This window comes from Anopheles arabiensis, chromosome 3 (genome assembly GCF_016920715.1).
Source record: "Anopheles arabiensis isolate DONGOLA chromosome 3, AaraD3, whole genome shotgun sequence".
Taxonomy (NCBI): Eukaryota; Metazoa; Arthropoda; class Insecta; order Diptera; family Culicidae; genus Anopheles; species Anopheles arabiensis.
Genome location: NC_053518.1, coordinates 7,471,829 through 7,499,507, shown reverse-complemented (window position 1 = coordinate 7,499,507; position 27,679 = coordinate 7,471,829). Strand labels below are relative to the sequence as shown.

The window sequence follows — 27,679 nt, the reverse complement described above, 5'->3', positions numbered from 1 at the left end:
AAGTGTAGAAAAGATGTATCTAAAAATATAAGTTTAAATGACCTAAAAGACTTAAATAATAAAAAGACATGCTGTCCAGTGCTGTCTTGTTGGACATAAATCTTCATTGATCTTTGCTCAAACTAAATGATAGTGACCTAAACGATCCTCATCACCAGATCAAACAAAAAAGCTATCTCACTCTTTAGCCCATCAATAAATGTTTATCAGTCGAGCAGTTTTGTTTGATCGGCTTCTGCGACTTCTTCAAACACACCATGCCGCCAGGGATGTGTCACGATTACACGTGTTATTATTATGTCTTTGCGTCGCATGCTCATCACTGGTATTATCTCTTCTTTTTTTCGACACCGGAACGCAGAATATTTGTCCACATTCGTGTGTAATGATGTTGATAAGCCAATACCCCCACACAACACTAAGGAAGGGAGCTCCGGTGAGGTGAAATCGATAAGGGAAGACTCACGCCCCACTCTGCTGTGAAGAGGTATGGATACGATTGAAGAACAGTTATTTGGAGGTTTTGTCGGTGGATGTCGCCGGTGGAGGCTAGAGACGGTGGGTTATTATCATTTAATTCGAGCCCAAATTCGGGACGACCCCCTGTGGGACTGCGAACATGGTTTAGCTTCGGTAGGTAGAGGTCTAGATTAGTCGATTCCCTATTGGACCGTTCAGTCAGTGTGGAGTCGGACGATAGCGCGGAACACGAATTTCGCGCCTTCTGTGACGCGTGCGTGCTTGTGCATTGTGAAGTTAAGCTCGGATTGTGTGTACGTGGTTTTTTTTTGGTCTACCACTTAACTACTCGAATCGATTGCTTCGCATACAGAGTGTGCAGCTGATCAATTCTTTTCTGGAGTATAACCGTGCACGTGTAACCGTTTTGCGACGAGAGCGAACACCGAACGAATCACAATATAGCGTGTAGTGTCTTTATAGAAATCTTTAACCGATTGTGGCCGAAACTGAATCGAATACTTGATGACAGTTAAATACGCCAACATTATTAATTGAAATAACGAACGAATAAGTCCTTTCCGGACACAAAGAAAGACAAAACAAGTTGTGTGGAGAGAGTTGCGCGCATACAACACTGTGCACACAACCCCTTGGTGGGCTGTAATTGTGGCTTCAACATCAAAACAAGCTCGATCAGCTTGTGCGGCAGTAGCGTGAGCTGAACTCCGTACCATCGTGCCGTGATTGTTGCTGCTGAAGAGGAGCAAATTTTCGAGTTGCATGTTTAAGGAAGCGTCAACCGTATGCCGACGGATCGAGTACGGCACGAGGTCGTCTATTTGGTTCGAAACTGTTTGCAGCATTGTTATTTTGTGTTCTAATTGCCGTGCGACGAGGTTTGTAATGGTTGGTGAAGTGGTTTGCCAGTTTCGCTCTTGCCTCCGATAGGAAGGACTACAGATTGTGTGTGTGTGTGTTTTTTTTTGCCAACCCCACCGAACAGCTTAGATTGGTTCCGAAGCATAAGGATTGAATAGAGTTGGTGGAGTGGATGTTGATTCGGTTGATGCAGAACAAACGAGTAGAGCATATTGAGATGCATTTCGTTTCCGGGTTTGTGGCCGATGTGTTGTGTTCGAGTGGTTTGTAGACAATATTAATGTTCTGGCTTGGTGTGTAAAATACAAGGTGCGTTAGCGATTTTAGATCATTTCAATATAAGTTGTTTCCAATCAGTGCTAGTAAAAAACTAAATTTGAATATGGTAGAGTAAAGTAAAATTTAATTTAAGATAATTCAGTAAAATTTATCAAATTATATTAGTACAAGCAGATGTTGATTTACCTTCAACCTCTGTAAAATGCCTGATAATCACTTTTGATCTGGTCACAATATAGAGTTGAAGTGTCACATATTCTTCTACTTTCAGTATGCATTCTTCGCATGCCCTTTAAAAAGTCCCACAAAACGTTCAATCGCTCAGCTTTGGGAAACCGTCCATACAGTCACCCTTAAAATGTGAACTCTTGCTCGCTGTTCACTTACCTATAATTATAATTTCGAGTGATACGGTGAGCGATAAAACGGTTCCATCAAGACAAAAGAAAATTCGTTAGGTCTTTCGGAGGAAAAAAGACCTGCAAGATAACCATCACACACGGAGGGGGGAAATCAGTGAGCAAAAAGAAAGGGTAGTTTCCAACCCGCTCCCCGATCGGTGCGATAGGGAACGATCGAAAATATGCACGCAATGGGATTATGAGATTTTCATTCGCAGCCCCGAGATGAAGGTTGTCGCATATGAAGTGGGTGATGTGGCTGGTTGTGTGGTTTTTGCGGGACTTGTAAATGCATTAAAATGAGTGTGCCACACCGTTAAGTGGAAGGTGGCTGCTGCTGCTGCGGTTTCTATTGATTCAACAGTAGCTGCAGTTGGTCGGTTGGGACGAAGGAGTGCGAACAACGGACTGAAGTGGACGACAGTTCTTGAAACGGGCAGAATTGGATCAGCTGTTTGAGTTTATTGTTTCAAGGACTTGCTTAGAGATGCAAGCCGGCCAGAGTGCTGCCACCGAATAAGGAGGGCTTTCATTTGGGCGAGGAAGTAGCGTGTTTTGGCGCGAAACTGCTGCTTTTCATTTTACAGCTTTGAAGACGAGGCGAAGATTTCGTTTAATTGCTGGTTCCTCGTCTATTTCAACATTCAATGATCCGTTCCTCTTGCGTAGCCTCAAAGCGTAATGATTACTCGCTAGGCGCGATTTTTTGTTGCTGCATCCTTTCATAAAGTTCTTCACTTTAGAGGGGAATCTTACAAATAAACGCTGGAGGTCCTTTTCCTTCGGCTTCCGACATGAACACCGTACAATATCTTACAGTCAATTTCTTCCCCGAACCTGGGAGAGATGGAACATTTCGGTGAGAACCAGAAGCTCTCTGCGCCCTCCCCATGTACTGTGCGAGACGAGCCCGGTCGGCTAAACACTATAATTAACTCCGTCAGGGGTCGCTATAGTTTAAAGAAGTCAGCTTGTTGGAACATTTCCCGATACACGCAGGCACCGCCGCCTACCCTTTTCTTCGCGAACCGTTTTTCTATTGCAGTGACGATGCCGACGGAAACAGAAGTAAAGGGGAGAATCGCTTCGGCAGCATGGAACCTTTGCAATATCAGTTTTGTGCGTCGTTTCGCATGGTTCAGCTGACACGGGAAGACAGTGGCTGCTATGCTTGAGCATTACCCAGGAACTTGGGAGGAAGTTTTTCGTTGAGAATAACAAAGGAATTTCCTACCCGGGGAAGTGGAAGTCAATTTGTCAGCGGAAGTAGCACCGGTGATGGATGTAAAATGCGAGATAAAACATATGTAGTAAGGTTGTGTGTGTGATGATGATGACTTTTTTCTTTTTGGAATCGACAAAAAGGATGGTTAGTTTCCACACCATAACAAGATGCTTTTGTTGAGTTATGAATACTTTGAGATTATTCACGACCAAACTAGGGGTGTTTTTTGAAGAGATATTTAGCATAGTCCGGTTCGAAGGACCAAAAACTGTGGTTAATTTGTGTCAAACATTTTTGTGTAAAAATCTGGTTTGATAGGAATTTTGCTGTTATCACTTGATCTGTCACAACTAAGGAGCAATAAAAGTGACTAAAATTGGGCTGTGATAAACATGCGTGCTGGATAAAATCGTGATAATAATTCAATTTATCAATAATGAGCCGCCATGCAATCAGCCGTTAACTTAAAGCACGGTCTGCAAAGATTCGGCGGACAAAAGTGACAGACGAAATTTACAACTTGTGTTGATCATTAGCCATAGGGTCAGGAAGCTACTAACGACCCCAAAACCAACACTTTCCTTCAGATTCATCGCCTTACTGGTAGGAGGTAAACAGTAGCAAGTTCCACTAAATCATAAACGATCGTATCACGCTTGGGATGGAGTCGAATTGGGGTCTAAAACTAAAAGAAAAAACGAAGGGGTCTGTTCAACAGTTCGACGGTAACCGAATTAAAGAATCACCGCCTCCGAAGGGAGGTGTAGAAATGGAGCTATAAAGGTGTAGAGTGTTCGATGAGAAATGGCCATCATTGCTGCGTAGGGCGCTGTGTTGTGCGAAAGGAAGCTCGTTTGCGCGATAATTAAGACACAGTGAAGGAACTTTCCGAACCTCGCCCCCAATCGTTCCTGCCCATGCGAACGTGCTTAATAGACCACCACCACCCAGTAGTGTACATCTCGTTAAGGGCTAAAACGGTGGGTTCTCAAAATTGACTCATACCTTCCCGCTCGTAAAACATTATGCCATTAAAGGGGGTAAAAAACTGAAGGGGAAAAGTGGGAGGATTTGATCAGGTTTGTGTGGTTTAGTTAAAAGCAGTTCGCGCTCGCTGTTGTGTACCGTGCGTTGTTTGCATAATACGCACACAAAACAGTAGCGAAATGATACGCCACCACTGGTAATGAAGCGAAAAGATATCGGTGCGATGTAAATATTCACGCATTCCGTTCGTTTTCACTGAAGAGAGAAGGGGGATGAAAGCTTACAAGGCTAATAAAACCTGTGGTCAAGAATTATGGTAAGCCAAAGCGCCATCAGTTTCCACGGCACACTTTTTCGGCTGGGCTGTGTGTGTTTTGGCCAAAAAATTATGTGACCATAGACTGTTTTGAAGTCATTAAACGCAATACCTTTAGTGTGAGCCATGGCACGATCGGTGTGGCTCCGGCGGTGGTGGTTAGTTTTATGGGTTCTTGTTCCCTGGAATGAAATAAAAAAAACAGCATGCCGTATCCAAGAATCATTAGCATGGATTCGGAATCAGTTGGTGGATTGGATTTATTTTATTTGGATACTTTGGTTAGTGAGACGGCGCTACTTGCAGCATGTAGGGTTAGTTTGAGAGTATTATTTACGATATCGAATAGAATTTCATTGTTATGATGGTTGTGGTGTGTGTGTAAACATCGCAATTACTTCTTATATGGCAAATATGAAAAGGAAATGTTGTACAGCGTTATCGAGGTGTAATCAAATGTTGGCTTAGATTTCGAGAAAAGAAGCGGAAGAATGCAATTAAAAGGGAGTTGTTTATGGGCATCATTAAAGGAAGCAAAGGTTAAGATTATTTTATAAGTAAATAGAAAATAGGCACTACATTTTATGCATCCTTTTCAAATAAAAAAATAGTGTTAGTGATTAATTGTTAAAATTATTTAACGACTTTTGATACATTGCCACCCTACAGTGCAATGTCCTCGCTGAACGTACAATGATGAAATATCCATCCTTTGGTCATGGTACAGCTCTTCCAAAAGGATAAATCTGTACCTTTTTGCGGTTAGCAAACCTCTCTCTCTCTCTTTTCATTCATTTTATTCCATCCTTCTTCAGCAGACTACGCTCGTGTCAAAGCGCTATCGAGCCCGGGTGTCCTAAAACCGGATGGCGAAAAGCGTAACGAATTTGCTGCCATGATCCGGCGCCAAGTGCACTAATGGATTCCACTCGAGGTGTGCGAGCCACCCCGAGCCACACTTGCTCAGCCTTTTAAAGTGCCCGCCACCGTTAGTCAGTCAGATATGATAATACAAACTTCCTTCCGTGACCGCCGTCCATCGGCCACCGAGGGTTTCTAGCTGCGGGAAATGAGCTGGCAAAAACGGGCATCGGGTAAATCGGCGCAATGGAGTGGTTGATTTTTCACGGGCGTTTCAAGCGAATTTTACAACCACTTTCGACCGTTTTAGAAATTGACTCTTGTGAGGGCGACGGAGGCAAAACCACCCTGCCTTTCTCTCCCTCTGTTCGATATACGGTCCGCGTGGATGGGGGGGAAGGAAATTAAGAAAGGAAAAATAAATTACTCCGCTAAACTGCGTACGGTCACGTGACCGTATCACGTATAGCACTTTTTCCACTTGCCACCGTCCGTCCAAACAGTGTGGGTTCGTGTCTGATTTTGGGGATGTTCTTTTTTGATCACACGATTAATGCGTGGGGGAAAAAGGGTGCTTTGGCAACCGTTGACAAAGGGTGTATGCAGGCTGGCTGGAGAGAGCAGGAAGGCAAGGTTGATGGAAAGGTTTAAATGTGGCGTGTCTTTGTGCTGTGAGACTTTTCCTTCCAACAAACGAACTTTCTCTAGATGTAACCGGGACTTATTGGTATTAATTTTTAGGGAGAAGAAAGTGAATCAGAATTAGAAAGACAATTAGCGCTTCAAAGTAAATAAATCAATTAAAATTAAACATGAAATATCATGGTGATAATTCGAGGGCAATTTGGGGGAACAGATCAATTACACTTAGTACTACTGTCACATTTTAAATGGTAATTTAAGAATAAGTATCACCTATAATTCAAAATAATTTAGAGACCTATATCCGATTAATTTACGCATTCTTGCACTGTACTCGTACTTCTCAATAGCTCTTTTTGCATTTCTGTTAACATTCTCATCTAACATCTAACATCTAACATAATGGTTCAATGGAACTTTGGCAAACATATTATATTGAAGTTCACAATTGAACCGATAATGGATCATTGTGTACTTGTACAATGTATTATTTTAGTCTTTACGTGATGAATTCAATGTTTCTAATTGGTTTTTAGAGGTGTTTTTTTATTTTGTGTTATAGATTGGTTCATTCAGTACGAAGAAGTATGTTTTTGTTTCTTTTTATTACAAAAAATCCATTCTCCTATTGGTGCAACCGTGAGAAGGTTCACAAAAGAAAGGATATTTTTTAAGTTCTCTTAAAGAAACTCAGATATAAAAATTCTTACAGCAAAACTCTACACCTCTGAAATAAACAATCGATCGTTTTTGCTGATTTCAGTACCAGCCCTCTTTCAAACCGTGCGAAACATCAATTGTGCAGTAATGTTGCTGGGAATCAATTAAGAATGCAATTCTATTTTGCATACCACCAGTGGAGGAACGTCTCAAGAAATGTGTGCAAACGTTCGAGTCGACTTGTCAAGAGGGTAGTTTTGACGTTTGTTTCGTACGTCCATTGTGACATTGTTTCTCGGGGCGTTCTTTTTGACCTTCTCCAAAAATTGGAAACATTTTGTTCCCTTCAACTGCTTGATGTCGAAGGTCGCGAAAAGCGCTGACGTACTTTTCCACAATTAATGCAATACATGGGATACAGTGTTTCAATCGGTAGGCCAGTGCTTTTCGACACAATGATTACAGGAAAAACAACGCACATTGTGCAGCACAATCGAATGCTGGGGTATGGTATGTAGCCTTAACCTACAAACAAAGTCGCAGTATACACACACACACGACAACCTCCTTGTTCCGATGTCTGAAGGACATTGAGAAACGCATGCTCAATCAAATAATGGCGGTAATGTCGATGTTGGTATGCAAGAACATATGTACCGTGAGACGTTCCGGTGACTCGAGCGCACCATCCAGACAGATGTCGTTCAAATCGTAGCGTTGAGCACGGAGGGAGGAATCCCTCAATTCCTCGGGACAATTCTCGAGGATACTCTCTGCGAGTCCAACATGGGCATGGAAAAGCATCTTTGTTTTCGGTTTCACTCAAAGATCTAAATAAGGTATTTAGGGGAGGTCCAAAACCGACTCACAATCGGTACCACGATCTGCAGTAATGGGCAAACCCAGCTCCATTGCCGTGACTGATTGACTGACGAGCAATACAAGAAGCTCTTTTCAGATGCAACTACCACACTGCTCCCAACATTAGGGGTGAGTGTGTTTCCAAAAGGCAAAACAAGGGCGAAAAAACAACGATAAAGTGTGTATCCGCGGGAATGAGCAGAAGTCTACGTTGGCAAGAATGCTTGGCCACACTCATTCGCCGTGTCCTTGAGGTTCCGTGACGGGTGGTGGTGGTGCATTTGATACTTTACGCCGAGGCGTTTCTGAAAACTCCGGTAAACGCGGGGCTTTTGAGATGCATTATGTGCGCGATCCTGGCTTGGAGGCGGAGGCGATCTTCTCGAGTGCAGCGTGCTCCGAATGGCAGTCAGTTGTAAGGACAATTAGACCGAGGGCAGTACCGGAAGAAAGGTGTGTGGCGTATCGGTGCCTTCTGCCAGGAGGTTTCTGCTGGCGTGGTCTTGGAAGAACGGTTTGTGTGTGTGTGTGTTGTTGTAAAAGATTCCAGTTTCCCCTCACGGCAAAGGTGAGCGGAAGTGCTTGTCGGTTTCGAGGAGGATTGTTTTCTTGCTCTTGGTTGGTTTGTTGCTTGAAGTATGCGGATTGTTCTGACGGCTGGTCGAAGATAAAGTCGTCGAAGATTTGTGTTAACTTACTGCAGCTCCAGATGCTTCAGCAGCTCTACTAGACATCACGATTCATCACATCATTTAGCAACGAACTTCTGCACCTTGTCAATTGTCTATCCTGCATATTTCATTGGACGTGATGTCTTTCTGTGTTTTTATTTAATAGTTTTGTCCTTGTCTTGAGTTTTTTTCCTCTTCAAACAAAACGTGTAAGAGTGCGAACAGGCAAAAAACTACGAAACAGAGCACCAGCGGGCTTCTCCGTGCAGTAATTATAATCGAGGAATAATAGACTCCGAGGGAAGGAGAGCAGTAGCAGCAGTAGAACATGATAGGGGGAAAAAAGAGTCGATGATGATCACGACCCACCTTGGCAATGAGTTTCGCCGAGGACTTTACCCACTGCAGCCGGACTCCGGACCGGAAGTGAGGCCTTGATGCGCGCAAAAACGACACAGCACATTTTCTTCCCGCTTTGACGACACGTGAAGAATGTGTATGTCTGTATGTGTTAGGCTTGTTGTTCGTGTGTTTTATCGTCAGGAGCATGTTGATGGCGTGCACTGGAAGATTGTCCTGAGCGAAGGGGCTTTTAACGGGACGCGTAAAGTTAAACCTATCAATCTCTTGAGCGACGGTTATTGCCATTGTTCATCGCTGGAGGCAGACTGGTGGTTAAGAGCATGTAGGCTGAAGAATTGGCTTTAGTTTTACTTTTTCTTGCTATGGTTTAAATGAAACTAGCTGGTATCTTCTTTCTACCAACACCTTCAGAAAAATCAATAGCTAACATGTCTTCCCGTCTATACAAGTGTGAGCAGTGTCGAAGCAATTAATTTTATCGTTTGATCGCCACAATCCTTTCCCGATAAGAACACCATCAAGAAGATTTCATAGTAAAGGTATCTCTTTGGGAAGGGCATTAACCCATGTTTGAGCTATCCTGTGTTCGTGCAGAACAATCACCTGTTAATTGAAAAGTAATTTATCATGTCTTTGTTATGGTATAAAAGGTTGAGAGAATATATTGCAGGATGTGATTGTTATGGGGTTTCGTAAATCTGTCATCTCAAGAAAAGAAAGTAGGAAGATAGATCCAGGATAGCTCGTCGTAGTACAAATGCGTGACAATCCTAAGAAATTGTATAGTGGGGAAATTGATATTTGTCTTGCAACAAGGTCAAACTTTTCTTAGTATTGAGACAGGATTATCATCTCTTTGGCTTGTCCTTACAGAGTCTTCAAAGTACTTTCGTTTAATTTCAGTAAGTGTAAGAAAAAATCAATAACCATGCTATTGATTTGACTACAGCGTAATACATATTGTTTACTCAAGAACAACTACATAAATTCTGAAAAAGTATATGAACTTGAAGTACTTCGACGTTCTCACGATGACATCTTATTTAGCGACGGTCTCAGACCCTTCTGTTTCTCAACAAATTGAACTCCAATCAAACTCTTTGTTAACGTTACCTTGCTAAAAAAAGCAGAACCATTACCAAAAGGGTTCGTTCATAACAATCCTTTCGTTCTGGGAATCGTCTGAAAGAATATTTTTGATGTCTTTTCTCAGTGTTTGTACCAAAAAATGCGAGTGAATCTGCACAGAAAAAAAAACGATTTATTCATCGAGAGGATCAGTATAAACCCCTCACGATGTCACAAGGGTCTCATCTAAAGATCAGTTGATTAACGAAAGAGAGAGGGTTCGAAGGAAGAACGTTTTTTTCCTCGATGTCGATATCAAATGAATATTGTGTCATGTCTTATTGATTTTATTAATGGGGTTTCCTTTTAATTTGTAGGTCAATGTGTGTTGAGGCTAGGGCAACAAACCGAGGTAGCATTAATTATGAGGCTATACCCTCAGTGATCCCTTGAACATTGTTAGCACAAACGAGCCGATGAGTCTACGAACTGAACTGATTCTCAGTTCAATATGATTAAGAATATAAATGGAATACAAATTTTGATTTAATTTAAGTTTAGATGTTTTGATCTTTGAGTTTAAGATTACAAAATATAAGGTATCGATGTAATATTACATCAGAAAACGTGATCTAATCTAAGCTCATTTTATTCTCTTGTTATTGCAGGTAAGACTCATCCTAAGACATCAAAGCGTCAAACTGCTATCTTTGCGAGAAAATGATAGACTGCTAGTTCGCTTATCATCTAATATCAGACACCACAAGCTGTGAGCCAAATGTATACTTCTGTTGCTGACGTGTGAAAAATTAGATAAAGTGTGTGAGTATCTTACAGACATATCGGGTGCCAAATCCTATTGAAACCACCACAGCAATCAAGAGATTGAATCTTCAAAGGCATAACGGAACCGTTTGATGTGTGGAACGTGTGAGAGATTCACACGTGGATGAAATGTCCACTCTAGAGGGACACTCTTACTCAAATATCAATTGACTGTACCTGATTGGTAGTATAACCTGTCAGCGCTATCACCCTGTCATTGCTCGGTATCCCACTATGTGCTGCAAACCCACAAAGCTCCCGCTGTTCACATATGTGACAGCGCGTGATTATAAATTCTTGATTGAAAATCAATCCGGCACAGTGTGAAGGGACACTTCAAAAAGCTTTCACGTATGGTCGACGTTGACCAACGGTGGGTGTGTGTATTTTTTTATTTATATTTTGTTTTCAGCTCTCATCAACACTCACATACTAGCTGTTGGTAGTTGCTTTGATGTGTAATCGGCATGCACGGTGATTGAAGTAGTTGACGATTGGCCATCTCTGTCGTTTCTGGTTTGTCAATGGTTTGAACCAGATCAAGCACAAACCGTAACGATTTCGATTAACCATACCAACGCGCCTGAAAGATATGACACTTCATTTGTGCAATTGAATGTTTATGTCCTATCGAGGTGATGGGGGGTGTAAATTGAATGTGTTAAAGAGGAGAGAAAGTGTTAAATCACCTTTTGAAATGGCGTCTCGTACTAGCATGGTCGTTGAAGTAATTTCATATGATCTCATCTATGACGTACGATAAAAAATATAATTAATTTTCCCAGCAAGCGGTCGTTTCTCTCGTCAGCCCAATTCACAGGACTGATAAATCTTGGTACCAGCGTCAGGTGTCATCATCAGTGCTTTCACAAATTTTCTCTGGTGCGAAGATTATACGCCACCGCTCGACATCGATTAGCGTTGTTGGGATGCTGTATTTAACGTCGGGTTCTGCGACAGCAAGCGGGAAAATGTTCCCTTTCTTTTACCAACAACACTTTGCTCTGCTAAGCATGCTGCTAGCATTCTCCGGTGTGGGTTAGCCACCTGTTTGCAACAGCTCGTCGACCTTCGGCTGTCGGGGCAAATTCATTATCATGTTGTTTCACAACTTTTACAGCTTCCCTGCGTGTTTTGCTTTTTTCCACCCTGTGGGTTGAGTTGAGGTGCTGATGGCATATAAGAAGCAAATCGTTAGATAATGCATTGTGAGGAGTAAGGAGGAAGAGATTACACGTCCTTGATTTTTTGCTGTGTTGAAGCTGACAAAAAGTGAAATAAAATTGCAAAATAGAATATAAATTGTTTATCATCATCCCACCAACGCTGAAGAAGGAGAGAGAGAAAGGTGTGAGATATGATGAAGGTTCAGTCCACAACTAGGGCATAGATGAAAGATTCTGGGAGGAGTAGGACGACCCGTCAACTGTCAGAAACATACTTCTTCAGTCCCGACATAACCAAAGAAGTGCTATAAAAAGGAGCAACATTTTAAAACGACAGAGGATGTAACTGTTACAGTGTGTACAGGAATCACAATCCAGAAGAGCAAAAACTGTGAATGTTTCCTCCCTGGAACGAGTGAGGTGAAGGAAGATGGATTGTTAGAGCATATATTTTTCATAATGTTTTCCCCATTTTGTCATATTTTTTTGCTCCTAGCTGCGAGACAGTGGTGGTATGTGTTATTTTTGCTTGCAAACAGCGCTTCAGCAGAATTGTATTGTATTCGTGTTGGGATTTCTTTCTGCGAATCGTGAAAGAGATTAATTTTACGTCGCTACATACTTATCATACCTTTGTAGGAGGACACTTTACGACTTCCCTAGATTGATTTGGGCAGTTGAATTAACCGAAATAAGGGAAAGGAGGAAAAGGAGAGCAAGCAAACTCAATTAATGATTAACAATGGTGAAAAACTGTCAGGATGACAAACAACGGTGGGCAAATTGTCATCGTCGTTCGGGGTTTCTTCTTGCTGCCGTGCGGCAAGATACTCGGGCTAGGTTTCGGGTAAACAATCAGCGTCCAACGCTTGTGGGGTTTTCCCGCTTTTCTTTACACTTCCCTCGTATTCGAAGAACGCTGTCCCTGAGGTGCCGAGGAAATTGTCAAAAGGAAAGGATGATGCGGAGGCACATGGCAAAGACGTGGAGGTAGAATGTCAGGGTTTGTGTTTTTGTGGCGTTTGTGGTGTGATCCCCGGAACGAGCAGTTGGGTTAATTGTGGAACGCCTAGCAACCTTAACTTTTGGAGGAGGTGGTATTGTGTTATTGTTTCTAGTTTCCCATCCCTCTGTGTCTATCATGATCTTTTGCGGCCAGAAGGGAAGATGGCAAAGCTATGATTTTCCGTAAATATAGAAATAGGAAGCCATAGTGAGTGTGTTGTCTTGTTTGAGTACACTTCATAGTGCTGCTTAAACCATCAGTAGACGATGGGAGGGTGTTTTGAAACATCAGGTTTGTCTATCGTCCATAACAACTTGTTTTTGGTGTAGGATGCGGAAATATGCTGCAGAAGTTGTTTTAAATAGAAAACCAGCATCTTTCATCCTCTAGAGTCTCAGGCGTCTCTTTCTGTTGGGAGCAAGGATTGCACGTTTGTTGGGTGTCTGGTGAGGACAAAAACCATTTTACGAGAAAATAATAACATAATTTATCACGCAATAAATCATTCCGAAGATGTAATTCGGAGCTGGGAGATGGAAAGGAAAAGGACGGATTAAGGAGTTTGAAGAAGATGAGATTTTGTGTTGATCACGAGAATGAAACTGTTAGAAAATTCTTTTTCAAACAGGAGTAGCAGTGTGTTATACAAGTATACATGAAGTTTAAGAACTGATGTGTTGAGAGAAGATGATTTATATTTGAGACTATGTTCTCTATAAAACTTCCTTTAAACTTTCCTTAAAAAACTGCAGTTTATAAAAAAAAAATCATTCTACCTAGCGATGGTATGAGATCATCTTTCGTCTTCCATTTTGCTTAACCGCAGATTTTTTGCATCTTCCAACACGCGGAACGTCAAAATTCATCTTAAAACTTGCCCGAGAGCTATTTACAGCCGCAGTTGGCAGAAGCGTATCATGTCATGCGCATTGCACTGTGCCGTGTGCCGTTGCGGTTTGCCGTGCTGTTTGCTGGCAAAATTGCATTAATTTTTTATGACTCTGCCGTTCATGTTACGTTTCATTTTGACGGTCGCCATCACCGCAGTACTATCTTAGAGCGTTGGGCGCTCATCGTTTCATCAACGTTTTGTGCACTGTTTTTTTACCGCCTCGAACAGACGCTTTGATAAAATTCTGTGTTCTCTAACAAGGCATGAAAGAAAACGTTTGCTGTAAGCAATTTTCCTTAGCTAAGACTGTAAGACATGCTAAACTGTAATGTCCATGACATAAGCTGGCAAAGTGTGTTATCAGCTCTACACGATACGATAGGCCGGATTTTACGCTTCATCTTATGGTGTGCGCTTATTCGTTTCTGAGCGTTGTTCACACGCTCGACACAGTGTGTTTTTGTTGTTTTTTGTTCTTCGTCTATACATCACTAACAGGGCACATATATCAGCTACAGCTAATGATGTTTGGAATGAATGCACGACACAGTGGAAGCGTTGTTTGTTGTTGAATGATATTTGGTTCAGTTGCGCACTGAAGCAGGCCGGTTCTAATCTTCGACATTCGTCTCGGTGCTGCGGTTATGTTCTATCATCATTGGAACGAATCACAAATTAATATTGGAGACGAGAATGGTAGTACTTGTTCCGTTCAAAGCGAACGGTAACTAAGCACAGGTGCGCAGAACAAATTGGCAATGATAAGAGTAATAGATTAAAGTGGCAGATTATGTACGGTTAAAGTCAGCAACTGAGTTTCCTTGGTCTCATTTATGGAATAAAATAACACTATAACAAAGATATTTAGTGCTTTGATGTCTCTATAGTTATTAAAACTTATAAACAAATACTCAAATTTCAAACAACAATGTTAAACATTTTCAATTTAACTAGACATTAAACAACTTTACCCGCTCCCCTTGCGTTGTTTACCAGTTACTTTATTAGTCTACCGTTCTTCATCCTCTTTACCCGCATCATGTTGATATTTTTCCAAGCCTGTGCCTTCGGGCGCATAATGTCCATATTTACAGAAGCTCCCACCAGCCATAGGGTTAGCCTTTTCATGGCCGGTTGGATGATGCCTAGGCTTTTCCCGCCGTTGTGTTTGCACAGCTCGATGCTCATTCCGGCTGGCGTAGATCAACTCTTGTCAATGGGCCACTGGTTAGTGGTGAAGTCATCCTACCGTACGAATCAGCAGCCCGAGATGGGATTGAATTTTAAATGATGTTTTATCATCCACTCGAGCGTTACACACGATGGACGTGTATTATTTTGCATGAGCAACCAATCAGTAGAGCGGTGGAATCCGTTTGCTTTATCTGCACCAGGGCGGCATGGATGACGGGTCGACAGTACAGCAAACAGTGCCTGCCGGGCACTCTGTGAAAACGTGTGCAGCGGTGAATGTATGCCAAAGCCGAATTGGTCGTTTCCAACTCGACCGTGAAATTGAGTTAAAAAACAGTCACAAAAGGATCATCTCTGGTGAATAGAGGAGGAATGATTACAAATTTATGATTAAATTTGTAGAGAAATGAATGAAAAAGGATAGCGCATCTGGGATGTTCCGTAGGAAGTTCCTGAGTGTTAAATATGTGACTTTTAGTAGAACTTATTTCTGGATAAATTTATTGCTTTATCGATAAAGTCTTTCGAAAATTTGCCTAAGACACGGAGTCAGAAAGATGGTTCAATAGTCAAACCATAATTTATTTATACGGAAGGATTTTTTGCATGCATTGCCTAGCTGTAAGAAGGGTGCTTTTGCAATGCAGACAAAATTATTATCTTACGAAATGCACTACCGGATCGTTTTCTTGGGTGAACATCGCAAGTTTTCCCCTTCTACATGAAACAAGATAGATCACATTTTAATGTCTTGTTCACAGTAGCCCACCAAGGGACGTTAAACGCTTTCCGAATTTCTCTCTTTACCTTTTCATTAACCTATGAGCTGTTCCGAATGCAGTGGAAAAGGTCCTCAATACATACATTTGTCACCTTTTTATTCAACGTAGAGCATTATCAAACATATCGATAAATATGCAACCCATCGTAGATGCACGAAGGGTTTCGTGCCAATAAATTGTGGATGCATTTGAAGCTAATAAATTTTAAATACGCACGCTAACAAGGTTCCCTGCGGAGAGTGGAACCAAGGATGGATTTAACGCTCTACATGTAAATTCGTTTCGTAACACCTTCCATTATGCGTTTATGATGATGCTCGCGATGCTCATCGGAAAACGAACCGAAAGGAAAAAAAGGCGCAGGGAAGAAAAAAAAGTTGACATAAAGGATTATCTATTTTCACACCGTTTCACCCTTCATCGCGTGCTTTAAACACATCGGCAGCGAAGGGAAGCGCCCCTTCGGGGGAACCATCTTCCCGGGTCAATTCCGTGCGTGTAATGATCCCGATGGGTATAATACACTGTCACGACAAGGCGACCTTCTGCTTTGCATTTCTTTCCGTTTCGTACACTCTTTAATGGTAGTGCCGCGATAAAGAGTGTTACCTTCTGAGCCTCTTCATTGCTAAGCGTCCGTGAAACCGAGCCGTAGTTTGTGCGCTGTGTTGTTGTGCACTGTCTGTTTACATTCTAATAGGCAGATTATCTTGCTACGCTTCCCGCGTTTGAAGTTACGGTACGCGGTGTGAAGGGGTTGCAAGAAAGCAGGTTGTGCTGGAATATGGTTTTGTTTGCGTGCTGTTTGTCGTGTGATGTTTGTTAAACGCTTACATTAGTGGTTTTTTGTGGGGAGCCTCTTGTGCCAGAAGGAAGTGCTATGGATGGTGCGTCGTTGACTAGTTTGTATGATAATATTATCCCTTCTGTGCTGCAGTGTTGTGCAGTTGGCACCGACGTTGTAATTTCACACCTTAATATTTGTGGTGTAATCACGGGAGTGTAATCGATTTACATAAGCCTGTATAACACGTTTGACAATTTGTAGTATAAAGAGAATTGTGACAGAAGCTTACAACCAGTGAATTACACCGATAATCCTTTTTATTTTGAATGTAGATGTGATATTTCGAATAAATGGGTCATTCGTAATGCTACATCAAACACAACTCCAAGGTCAATACAAATATTTGTGATGTGCTACTGTACGTGTTTCTTGGCAGGAAGCATTCAATGATCGTACATTATCAGTACAAGTAGCAACGAACTTGAGCATCAGGGGGTACACATTTCTTTTGATTGACGCAGATGGTTCGTCATCCTAGAAGTCTTGGGTTACACCGCGGACCGAAAAGGAGACAGCAACCTCATGTGTAGCCATGCTGCGCAATCTATTCCAAGGGTGCGTCAAAGTACGGGCCCACCGATGACAATTCTACTACGTCAGCCGCCCCATGAGGTACAAGAAGGAAAAGTAACGCGATAGTACGAGATACATCGCATCGCAATCACAACTCACGGTCACGATAGAGGTCCAGCGTGTTATTTTGATATAAGGACCCTAACAAGGTTGTGTGCTTTTGTCGAGACGGCATGACGTCCGGCTACTGTAGAAGCAGCGTTGGCAGCAGGGAGTTGTCCTGTGGAGTTCGTTTCGGGAGAGCGCGGTGATGTACGTTGTGATGTTTCTGACGCTTCTCAAGAGCTCGGTTGGAGCTGATGTATTCTTCTAGATGTCACCGTTGAAGGCTGAAATATACAGGATAAGGATACTCTCGAATATTGCTGGAAGGCTTTTACTATGAGTGTGAATAATTTCCATATAGAAATATGCATGGACGACCTCTATATCAAGATAGGCACCTCTGAAGTATTTGATTCCTATGGAGCATCAGGCGTAAGTCTTCTTGGCCATTTATTCAAATTGAATCTGAAAGTAGTTTGGTAGCGTAACGTCCATTTCCACTCAAAATAATCTCAGATCTTTGAGAAAGAGTATCCTCAAGAGATAAACCGTAATGTGCCTTTTACTGGCTTGATTTATCCAGTAGCAATTCAATCGCATCCTTTTTGGAATGGCCTTTTCCAATTTCAGTTTAAAATCAGAATTCTATTTGTTATGTGATCAGATAACCGTTGCCTGCAAGAACAGAGAAGTCACGTGAGTTAGCTGCAGAATACCATAAATTTTATCCCATTCGCAACGTTCCGCCAGCACGCAAGTGTTTGTGACCGTTTCCTCTACCGTCTCGATAACCAACCAACGCGCGCTCCAAGTTGAAAATCGCGCATTCTGACCATAAGGTGCAAAAGATTGCAAAAGACTGTCTTAAGTACAGCTCACTTTTTCATTGCATTCTTTCCGCAAGCTAGGGTAGGTCCGTTATCGGCCGAGAGCTTCTCGTTGCGATTTTTTTGCTCGTGCGCAAAGAAAGAAGAATAACTTGTCATTTTTATGTGCCATTCGGCAATAAGACGAACGGGGTTGAGTGTGAGTACGTTTGCCAATGAGAGCATGTGCTGCTGTGCTTCCTGCTCACTTACACGGGGCTGGTTGGTTGTTTGCAGTGACCGAACGCTTCAGTTTGGGGAGGAATTACATTTTATCCTTTTGCTTTCCCCGGGATGTCGATTTCCTTCCTTCTGCAAATAATAGTATCGCCTGAACAGGAGAAGAATGCAGTGAAAAAATCACATCGATTCCGTTTTGAAAAGTACGGAGCGGAGGGGCTTTGTGACATGAACCCGGGTAGCGCCTGAAATAGTTTTCCACTTTAAAACATTTATTTTTCCACCTCCACCAGCACCGTTGGCATTGTGCGAGATAAGGGAAGAAAAATCGAACTGCTCACTTGGTCAACATGGAGCGCTATCGGTTTTCGGTATTTCGCAACGATGCTCCTTGGTACGGGGCTGCATCCAAGCGCCCGGCTGCTCAGTGAACGTGTCCTTTGATGGTCCATTAAGGGAAAACGTTCGAAAGGAAAACGGCAGTCTTTTGTGCAAACACAAATAAAATATAAATATTTTGGTGCTGATTCTCTTTCACGGAACGAGCGCTGTAAAAGATCGAATGGGCATCTTGGTTGTTGGTTGCCGGAGAAATGGAATCCAGTAACCGGTAGCGATTCGTTCGATTGTTCGTGCCTTTCCAGGTCGATTGATAGTCCCGGCACGCATCCTTTCACCTGCTCTGTTACGGGGAGGTTCGCTTTGTGCTGGATCAATATTCTGTTTCAGTATCAGTGTGGCATCGAATTGAATCGAAAATGGTTCGACCAATGAAAACGGTGCACACTGATGATGCCAATCTATTTTCTAAAGCACCACATCATATTGGATGAAGGCGAGGAAAAGAGTTTGTGAAAGAGAGGTTATTTGGTGTGATTGGAAGATCTTAAAAACTCGTTTTAGACGCTAAAAGCATAAACATATAGTATGTTATAGAAGGTGCTTTTATCCACCGACCAGCTCTATTCACCGTGAAGCGTCTAATTGTTTGATGATAATTGAATGAATCGGGCATATCATGGCGCCTCGCATTGTGTAAACGAGATCGGATTAACAATTATTGGTGCAAGCTGTCGGTTTGCTGTGTATGGCAGCATATGGCACCCCTGGAAAGAATGATACGAAAAAATAAGCAGCAAAAAAAACAGAATGTATACCTTTCCGAAACGCCCCACCAGGTTAAGGGCGGGTGATTATGATCGTAATACATCGCTCCGGATCCAAAATCGGTAGTCAAACAAAACGGCTACAAGCAAAAGTTTGCTCTAGCAAAACCTATGGTAGAGCACACCAAAAAAAAAAAAGGCAGGCGACTATGTAGTGCCCAGGGAAAATTGCGCCGAATGGCCCACGCAACAAAGAAAAGTGCAACGGAAAGCGTCAACACACGGGCGACACGGAAGCCGTGGTGTGGTGGTAATGCAATGGACCAAAGACAGCGGGAAACAATCAGAAACAGAAAATGTGAGCACACTAACAGGAGAGAAAATCCGCATTAATGTGCGAACAACTTTATTATATCATTATGGGATCTGTTATGGCAAAGGACAACGCGCGAAGGGGGAAAAGCAGAAATGTGCAAAACACGGAGGGTGAACAGAGGGAGCGGACGGATGTGCGCGCAATACATGTGCGGCACAGCTTGCAGTTAGGGCAAATACATGCGGTTTTTCGGCGGTAGGCAGCTTTGTGCGGAATGCTGGCGATACTGCTGCTGCTGCTGTAGAGTGTGCGATAGGGGTGGTAAATTGAGCATAACCTTGCTTTAACGGTGGCAACGGGATTATCTGGCCGTATCGGTAGCCGTGGTCGTGACCGCGATGATTGGTTTGTGTCGGATGTTGGGTTGCGAACTGTTCGGAAATGATATTAGAAGAGATTAAGTTATTATTAATTAGAACCTGATTGCAGTTTTTTTTTGGAATAACAAACAACATATGTTGTTCAACATCTTGTAATATCTTTTCAACGCCTCCAAGAAGGCAAGAACCAGATAACAGCAATGTCTAAAAATATCATACCACTATCTCGGTGCACTGTCAAAATGTCTGTTTCGGGTCCTTTCTGTATGTTATCTGCCATTGCTCTCCGATCATTCTTCATCGCATTCACATCACATAGCTCATGGGACCCGACCGACCCCGGCCCGGGCCCCGAGATGGATTGTTACATAAAGCCAACTCCTCCACGGTCGGTTGTCCCATCATCATCCCTCGCCTTCGTACATTAGAACGATCCATTCTCCAAGTGTCCTCAGGCATGATAGCAAAAGTCGTTACATTTCATCCGTTTCCATGCGGTATATCTCCGAGGGTCGGTGGCGGCGGCGGTGGTGGTGACGGTGTTGTTTTTTCTTCTTCTGTTGTTATTTCACTCTGTTGCCAACGTCTTATGTATCCTCGAAGCTGCTGCTGTGTATCCCGGTAACTGCTGCTCGCACCCCGTACAGTCGCAATCTGTAAACCTCAGTCGGTCTCTTTTTCGTCGCGCTCGTTCACGTTCCTCCGCCGTTCTCGCACGGGGTTTTGCTTTATTTAGAATCGTTGACAGATAAATGGAGATAAACCACGACGATTGGACGAGGGAAAAACATGTGCTCCACATGGGTGTGCCCTGGCTGTGTGGCGCAGTCGACGGAGAAGGACAAAACGAAAAAGTCCCTTCAACCGTTGTACATGTGTTAGCACACTTGCGAGCCGAAGGATAGTTACCGCATCCTACGGGAGAAGGTAACAAAAAAGGTTATGTCATGAATTCTGCTTCCTCTGTGTGGGAAGAATTATATAAAAAATATCTCTTATGGATAACAAGCTTGTAAAGCAGGGCTGGAGATATGTTTTAAGAGCTATCCAGCTATCCAGAAGATATGATATATGGAGATACATGGTTTATATGCTTTCCACCTCGATCTCCAAAGAACTGATGCTCTATGTCAGAGATTCAAAACTTACAAATCAGCAATGGAAACAAGCGTCATGACATGGCTGAACTGTAAAAACTCACACAAAATGATTGTGACCCCAGCTACCGCTATCACTGGAATTCCATCGCTATCACACTAACTCTCTCGCTTGTATGCTGCAGAGGGCTAGTGTGTTAGTGTCAACGAGTCTCATGGTTGCCATGGTGACTATGTGTCGTCAGTCGCATTTGGAGCCTGTCCATCATACATCTGTATCAGTGTATCAGAACTAGAATTCATCTCCCCGATATCTGGGCCGAGGTTTGCTACATGGAGCAGCGCCGAGAGGACACTGTGCGCACACTCGTAGTGTTGTTGGCCGTGCCGTGTCGGTAGATATATCACCTTTGCTACCGGGCGTAGATAACGCAAGGGGGAGCAGGTTTCTCAATGCATCCTATAGAATTGCGGCATCATCCTCTTGTAAATCCCGCCTTCTGTCGAGAGATAATGAGATGAACACACACACATACAGCCCTTGGAGTGCGATATTCTTACTGAGTCGTGGAGTATCCTCCGTGATGTACTCGGGGAATCCCGTGCGGGAGTTGGATGATATTGCGCTCTTCTCTTTCCAAGGAAGGCACTGCTCCATTCTCGGTGCAAGTGTCTCGTTTTCGCTCGGAACAACGATTCCATTCCGACCCGTGGCAGTCAACCCTCCGTGTTTGTGTTCATCGTCGTCATCCCCTATCTGATAGTGCCGCTTCTGCTTGTGCGAATGATTGTGGGTTGTCTTTGCTTATCTCCGGGGGTTGTATGTGTGTGTGCCCATCGTTTGCGTAATGCCGCGTTGCCGCGCACTGACTGGCTGGCTTCGGTTGGAATTATGCTGCTGCTGCTGTGCAGCATAATTGGAGAGGAGGAGCTAAATACAGCATAGAATTACACACAGAGAGACACAGAATGATGATGATGGTGATGATGATGCTGTATGCCCTTTCCGCAGCACGCAGGAGGGCAGAATGAATGCGATGAGAACGAAGATGTGTATGTTTAGATCCACTGCTTGTGTTGTCGTTTTTTGCTGTGAGAGACTTTTTGGACTTTTGAGGGACTTTTACATGCGTCGAGTTCCTTGAACCTGGAATGTTATGTTAAAAAAAAATAAAGTAAAATGCTCTTTTTGTAGAGTCCCAACATTTAATAGACAATATTTTTTGTTGCTCTTCAGTGACAAAATTCATTCTCTCTTTTCGGTTGTTCCTACTTCACCAACTTCCATTGCCTCTGCTCATGGTTCTCTTGCCCGTGATTTGTTATGCTCACCAAAATGACTCGCCAGTCATTCATTCCGTGAGCTTCCATTCATTCTTTCTTCGCCCTATGACCTCGAGAAAGGACAACAAAACATGGAGACACCGAACCGTCCCGATCGAACCACCGAGAGAAGTCAAGAACGAGAGGTTCGAAACGGTAGAGTGAACGAGCGACAGATAAAAGGAGCTGGGAAACAGCGGAAGGATACGTGCGCATGTGTGTGCCACCCTACTGTATAATATCCCCCCACTTTTTGTCACTTCCCGTACCTCCCGGGGGGGCGGGGGTTGAATGATACACCCAGCGCTCAAAACCTCGAAAACTCGAAGGCTCCTCCTCGTGGCACTGTCACCCCAACGGGAGATGCCATGACTGTACGAGGATGCGCCGTTCGGTACTATCTCACAGTCACATTGCGCATTGGCTGTGGAGTCCCGTGTCCATCCCTTGACAATGGGGGAGCAGTATACTATTTTTGTATCATTCGCGTCCATTGTGGGCTGATGTATCTCTCTGCCCCTTTCACCCTACACACACACACACGCTCACATGGCTCTCTTCCGTTTTCGCAGAAGATACTCGCACATATGCGGAGTTCGAGTTCATTTTTCCCCTCGTTCACGCGGTCGCTCTCTGACACTCTCGCGTTCTGCCCTTTTCTGTCTCTTTCCTTTCTGTCGGTTTCAGTACAGTTTCTCTCGTTCAAAATGAACCAACGTTCGGAAAAACAACCCCTGCGCTGATGTGGCACTGATTGTATGTGTGTGCGGTACGGGAAAGGGAGAAAACACTGCCGTCCCCGGGCTACAGCTAGGGTAGTTGCGAGTGCGAGAGCAGGAGCGGCCGACCGGATCAGAACCGGATGATGTGTGTGCGCGCGGCCTGGCCCGTTGGGAAGAATTTTTACTCTATTCTTAGCATCTCCCACAGACAGACAACTGCTGTGCTGATCAGTGCCGCTTTCGCGCTCGGTTTCCCGATACGGTCGGTCGGTTTTGCGGGAAATATATTTGTATCCGTCCCGGCAGGGCACAAGGCGCAAGGATTCACAAACGCGATCGGACGAACGGTGGTGGTTCTTATTAGTGGTGGTGCGTGTTCCAATGATGATCAGAACAGATAGGAACGAAAGGAAGAAATACTGTTGTAAAGTGAAAGGATTTATAGTGAAGTGATTTAAGGTTTTAATTTAAGAAGCAATTGTGTACCCGCTTTTTAATGGAAAAATTGGTGTGATACGGCACATGGAAAGTTGAAATGATAAAACGCCCTGAAAGTGTTTATTCGATTTAAAGATTAATAACTTAATGCTCCCAGTGATCAATCATTTTTGCAAGAAACTAATCTAGTGCTAACACGAAACTTCCTCCCAAAATTGGAATTAATACTCATTGAAGACATCCTAAATAGTGTCAGTGTGGCGTGATTGAGTTACTGTATTGCTCGTGCGCTAGAACAAAATCGTACACAAAACGTGTATTTCATCCAGTCAAAACTTATCTCGGTGTGAACAGTGGAATAAACACACACACGGCCATCCATGCTATGGTTGATATCGAATTAATGATGCCAGGTATGGAAAACCGTCCCCGTACGGTCACCGTATTCTAAAACCGTAGAAAAGCGAACGAGTTAAAAGATAAGCCATTGCGTGTGATTAGTGTGTATATTTGTACCAAAACTCAATTCCTTATCGCTGCTCACGAAAGCCTAACGCCGCGTTTGCGGCACGGTCCCATCCACATGATTATAGAAATCAATTAATTATGATTAAACAGTTTTGCTGTTTACCTCAGGGTTGCGGGTTTTTTTTACGTCTGACTGGTTGGCTGCCTGTCAAGAAAATGGCACCTTTTTCCCCCGATACAACACATCCATTTAGCCAATAAAAAAGCCAAACCAAGAATCGTTGTGATTCTGTTAATCGTGCAACAGTACAATCGCCCGGGGCAGCGTTATCTGATTTGCATAAATTTTATCGTTCGCGGAGTTTGTGTGTGTGTGCCTGTATGTGTGTGTGAGGAAAAATGGATCCCAAAGCGGCCCCTTTGCAGCATAAAATATGCGAGTGTAAAGATATTTTTCTTTCCCGGCCATTACGGGCGTTGTTTTATGATTGAATAATTGGGATTTTTCGCGGAACCTGTAGGTATTTTTTTTGCTGTTGCCTTGAAGACATTCCGTGCGCCAGAAGTGGGATTATTTGTCCAGGTGGGGGACACCGAATTTTATGTATCGCTATATGAGCGTGCTTGTTCAATATAAAAATCTGCTCCATCCAAACGCTTGTTAGTCCCTTTTTTCCAAGACGGGAACCGTAAACGTAATAGAGTAATAGAGAGTGGGGTTTCCTCCTTTTTGGTAGCTCGTGCAAATATTTCGATGATTATTAACCACAATTTGTGTGTGGGTATGTGTTTGCATGTGTACTTAAAGGACGATTAATTTTGCTCGGTTGTTTCTGTACCTGGAGCGGAGAGTTGTGTACGCAAATGAAGCCCGCCCGGACACAACAGTCCAAAACGAAGTGCGATATTAAAAATAACACTCCTCGTTCCCTCGTGTGGGGGTCATTTTTTTACGTGACAGATTTCCTTCCTCTGTTCCACTTTGTGTGGGTACACACCACACCGGTAAGCATGTAGATTATTGCCGGATTGATGTTGTTTTTCCTCGCCTTTACCTAAATGAAGTTGGAAAGAAAAATTGAGGATCACAAAACAGCACCTGATTAGCAGGAGCCGAGTGAATATGAAATTTAATACCATTCTGTTTCTCGGTGGAGCTTCCTCCGTGCCCCTAAGCCCTAGGGTTGGCGTTTTAAGAACTGTTGCTTTATTTTACGACCCTTCACTGTCGATGAGCTGAAAGGACATTGCTTCAAGCGTCCATCGAGAGCGCTGGCCTTTTTTTGCTGTAGTTTTACGAGCTTAGAAATATTTTATGTCCACAGTTCGGGGCCGCGATAGCGATAAGTTAACTACCACCTACATGAGTCGGATTTGGATTTATGTGTCCAGGTTTTTGTTGCTGTATTCGGATGCCAAAAACAAAAAAAAAGCAGAGCACCCAATACACAGTTTGGTTTCAATTTTACGAGCTTTTGCACATGAACTGGTTTAATGGTTTAGTTTTGCTTTGCAAATCTGTCAGAGATTAGCAGCAGTAATTAGATGCAGGTATTATAAATGACGATCTTGTGAAGGTTTTATAGGATGCGGTAAACAGATTTTTCGACAGGATCCTTTTGCTCATTTATCGTAACAAGCGCAGATATTGATTTTATTACATTATAATTTAGGTGCGTCTACGCCACCGGCAGAGGATCGCTAACCGACCTTTTCAAATATTGGTTTGAAAAATGAGTTTATTGGCCCGGCTATGCCTTTTTTGGAGTGTTGTTTATTTTCTATGCCGTTTCAAAGATATCCATGCTAGGCAGTGCCAACCGCATCTCTCCTACGCGTGGTAGAAGTAACTCAAACAAGTAAAACAAGAATGCCCTAAGCGAGAAACACGTGATCTTTCGTTATCATTCAAAGTCTGTCGGCCGCATCGTTTCCGCTCTGGCTGTGCAATCGTGGGCCTTGTTGGGAATGAACGTCTCGTTAAAATAAGCATAGACAGGATATTACGATTCCTCTTTGTTCTTTCCAGTGTCTAATGTTGTTCTTCTTTTGTATGTTGGAAGAACATATATTCTTGTGGTTGTGCTTTGCGGTGTTAAAACTTCTCTTGTGTCCACACGGACATACCTGCTTACGGGACATTACCTTGTCAGGCAAGGCTTGGGATGAGAAGAAGCGAATAAGCAGCTTCATCTTGTTTTCAACCTTCACAAGAGACAATAGAGTGTAAAGTTGGTCGCAAAAATGTGATGATCAGGCAGGATGAATTTTGATATGAATTATCTTCCCTTCATTCTTCTAAAGAAACGAAGTCTTCCCTCCGACACAATCGTACGGCGGAGCGAGAAGCAACGTGCCATCAGATCGGAAACGAAGCAATGTGCTTCCTGTTTCGCTGTACAGAGAGATCGAGAATAGGGAATCTGAGAAGAGATAAAGCAGAATAGGCTTGAATCCTGTGTACGGTCAGATGATAAACGCTGAAGAGGGCCACCGCATGTGGCCGTGCGCTACACGTTGAGGTTTGTCTCGTTGACGCCTTAAAAAACAGCAAGCATCCCAAAACGATTGATGTTCAAGCATGCGAAAAGATTCTACGAGAGATATATCATCCCCGGCGTAAGGAAAACGTGGAAGGAAATGCATGTCGTTGTCGTTTTGTGGTTTATTGAAAGACGACTTCCGATTGTGATGTTGTAATGTCCCTTGCAGCAGTTGGATATGATGAAATTGGATACGATTACAGGTGAATGAATATGGTTTGTCTGTAATGTGTATCGTTGGACTTTTTTTGTAAACTTCTTTGTTGTACCCATATCAGAAGCGCTATTTTAGTTTCAAGTGGCAGTTGCTTCATTCCCGTTTCGGTTTCTGATAGCGACAGTATCACAACACAATGTACACACGATGATCCAATCCAAATTATTATCAAGCACTGGAGCGGAAGAGCTCGGTCAATGTTTATTTTCGTTGGGCCGTTCCCACTCGAATGTGTAGAATCTAACATTGCTAAGCAGTGCACGCTGCAGATACATTGTTGACATGCGGCTTACCATATCACACATCCCCGACTATGCTCGCTACGAGAGGAAAACTCGGGCACGCACGATCATCAAAGATCAGTTGGCTTGCTTTCGTATGCATCTTTTTAGCTCGTGCAAGTTAAGTTTGTTTACAAGTACTTAATCATCAAACTCGAGCAGGGGAGAAGGGCTTTGCTCGAGCGAAAATGTATGCCGCTTTGAATCACCATTTAGTAGTCCGGTGTCCGAAAATGCGTCGTTTATTGGGAAGGAGGTTTTTGGTGACAAGGCACGTTTGTGGCATTAATTTGGTGACATTGTTGCATTCATTCAGTTTTTGGAAGCAAACTTTGAGATGTGATGCGTAGCAACTGAGCTGCCTGGATGCTGATCGAGGTTTTGTTACAGCCAAACAAACGTTACAAATACGTTCTGTGAATCCATCCCGTGGAAGGGTATCAACTGTTGGGAAGAAATTTGAGATGAGTCCACCAATTTGTACCCATTTTGGGATGGGATTGGTTAGATTATGAGAGGAGCAAACGGTTGATCAATGAGATGATTCCAATTTGTTCACAAATCTCGTCTATAAACCCCTGGGCCATCTTAATCTTCCGACCGATTAAGGTCTATCGAGGTGTTAACCTATTCCTAGGACGGAAAGAAACAGACCTGGGAAGCGACTGATGTAATTGGCTTTTTGCACCCCGAATATCACGGAACACTCAAGTAGTGTCGTAACTGTGTCCCTGGTT

General features: G+C 43.1%; 1 protein-coding gene across 7 annotated transcripts in view; it reads left to right on the top strand.

The window, feature by feature from the left end:
• LOC120902375 (transcription factor hamlet) overlaps positions 1–27,679 on the top strand; it is a 94,749-nt gene that overhangs the window by 22,762 nt on the left and 44,308 nt on the right. Inside the window, exon 2 of one of the 7 annotated variants that reach the window (XM_040311082.1) lies at positions 10,344–10,495. The exons of 5 other annotated variants lie outside the window; for them this stretch is intronic. Coding sequence is in view for 1 of the 2 variants with exons in the window: in XM_040311080.1 (XP_040167014.1) it covers positions 23,819–23,846 (28 nt within the window). In the remaining variant the exon portion in view is untranslated. Of the gene's footprint in view, positions 1–10,343; positions 10,496–23,219; positions 23,847–27,679 lie in introns of those variants that run through there. One more of the 7 variants, XM_040311080.1, reaches the window with a different exon arrangement.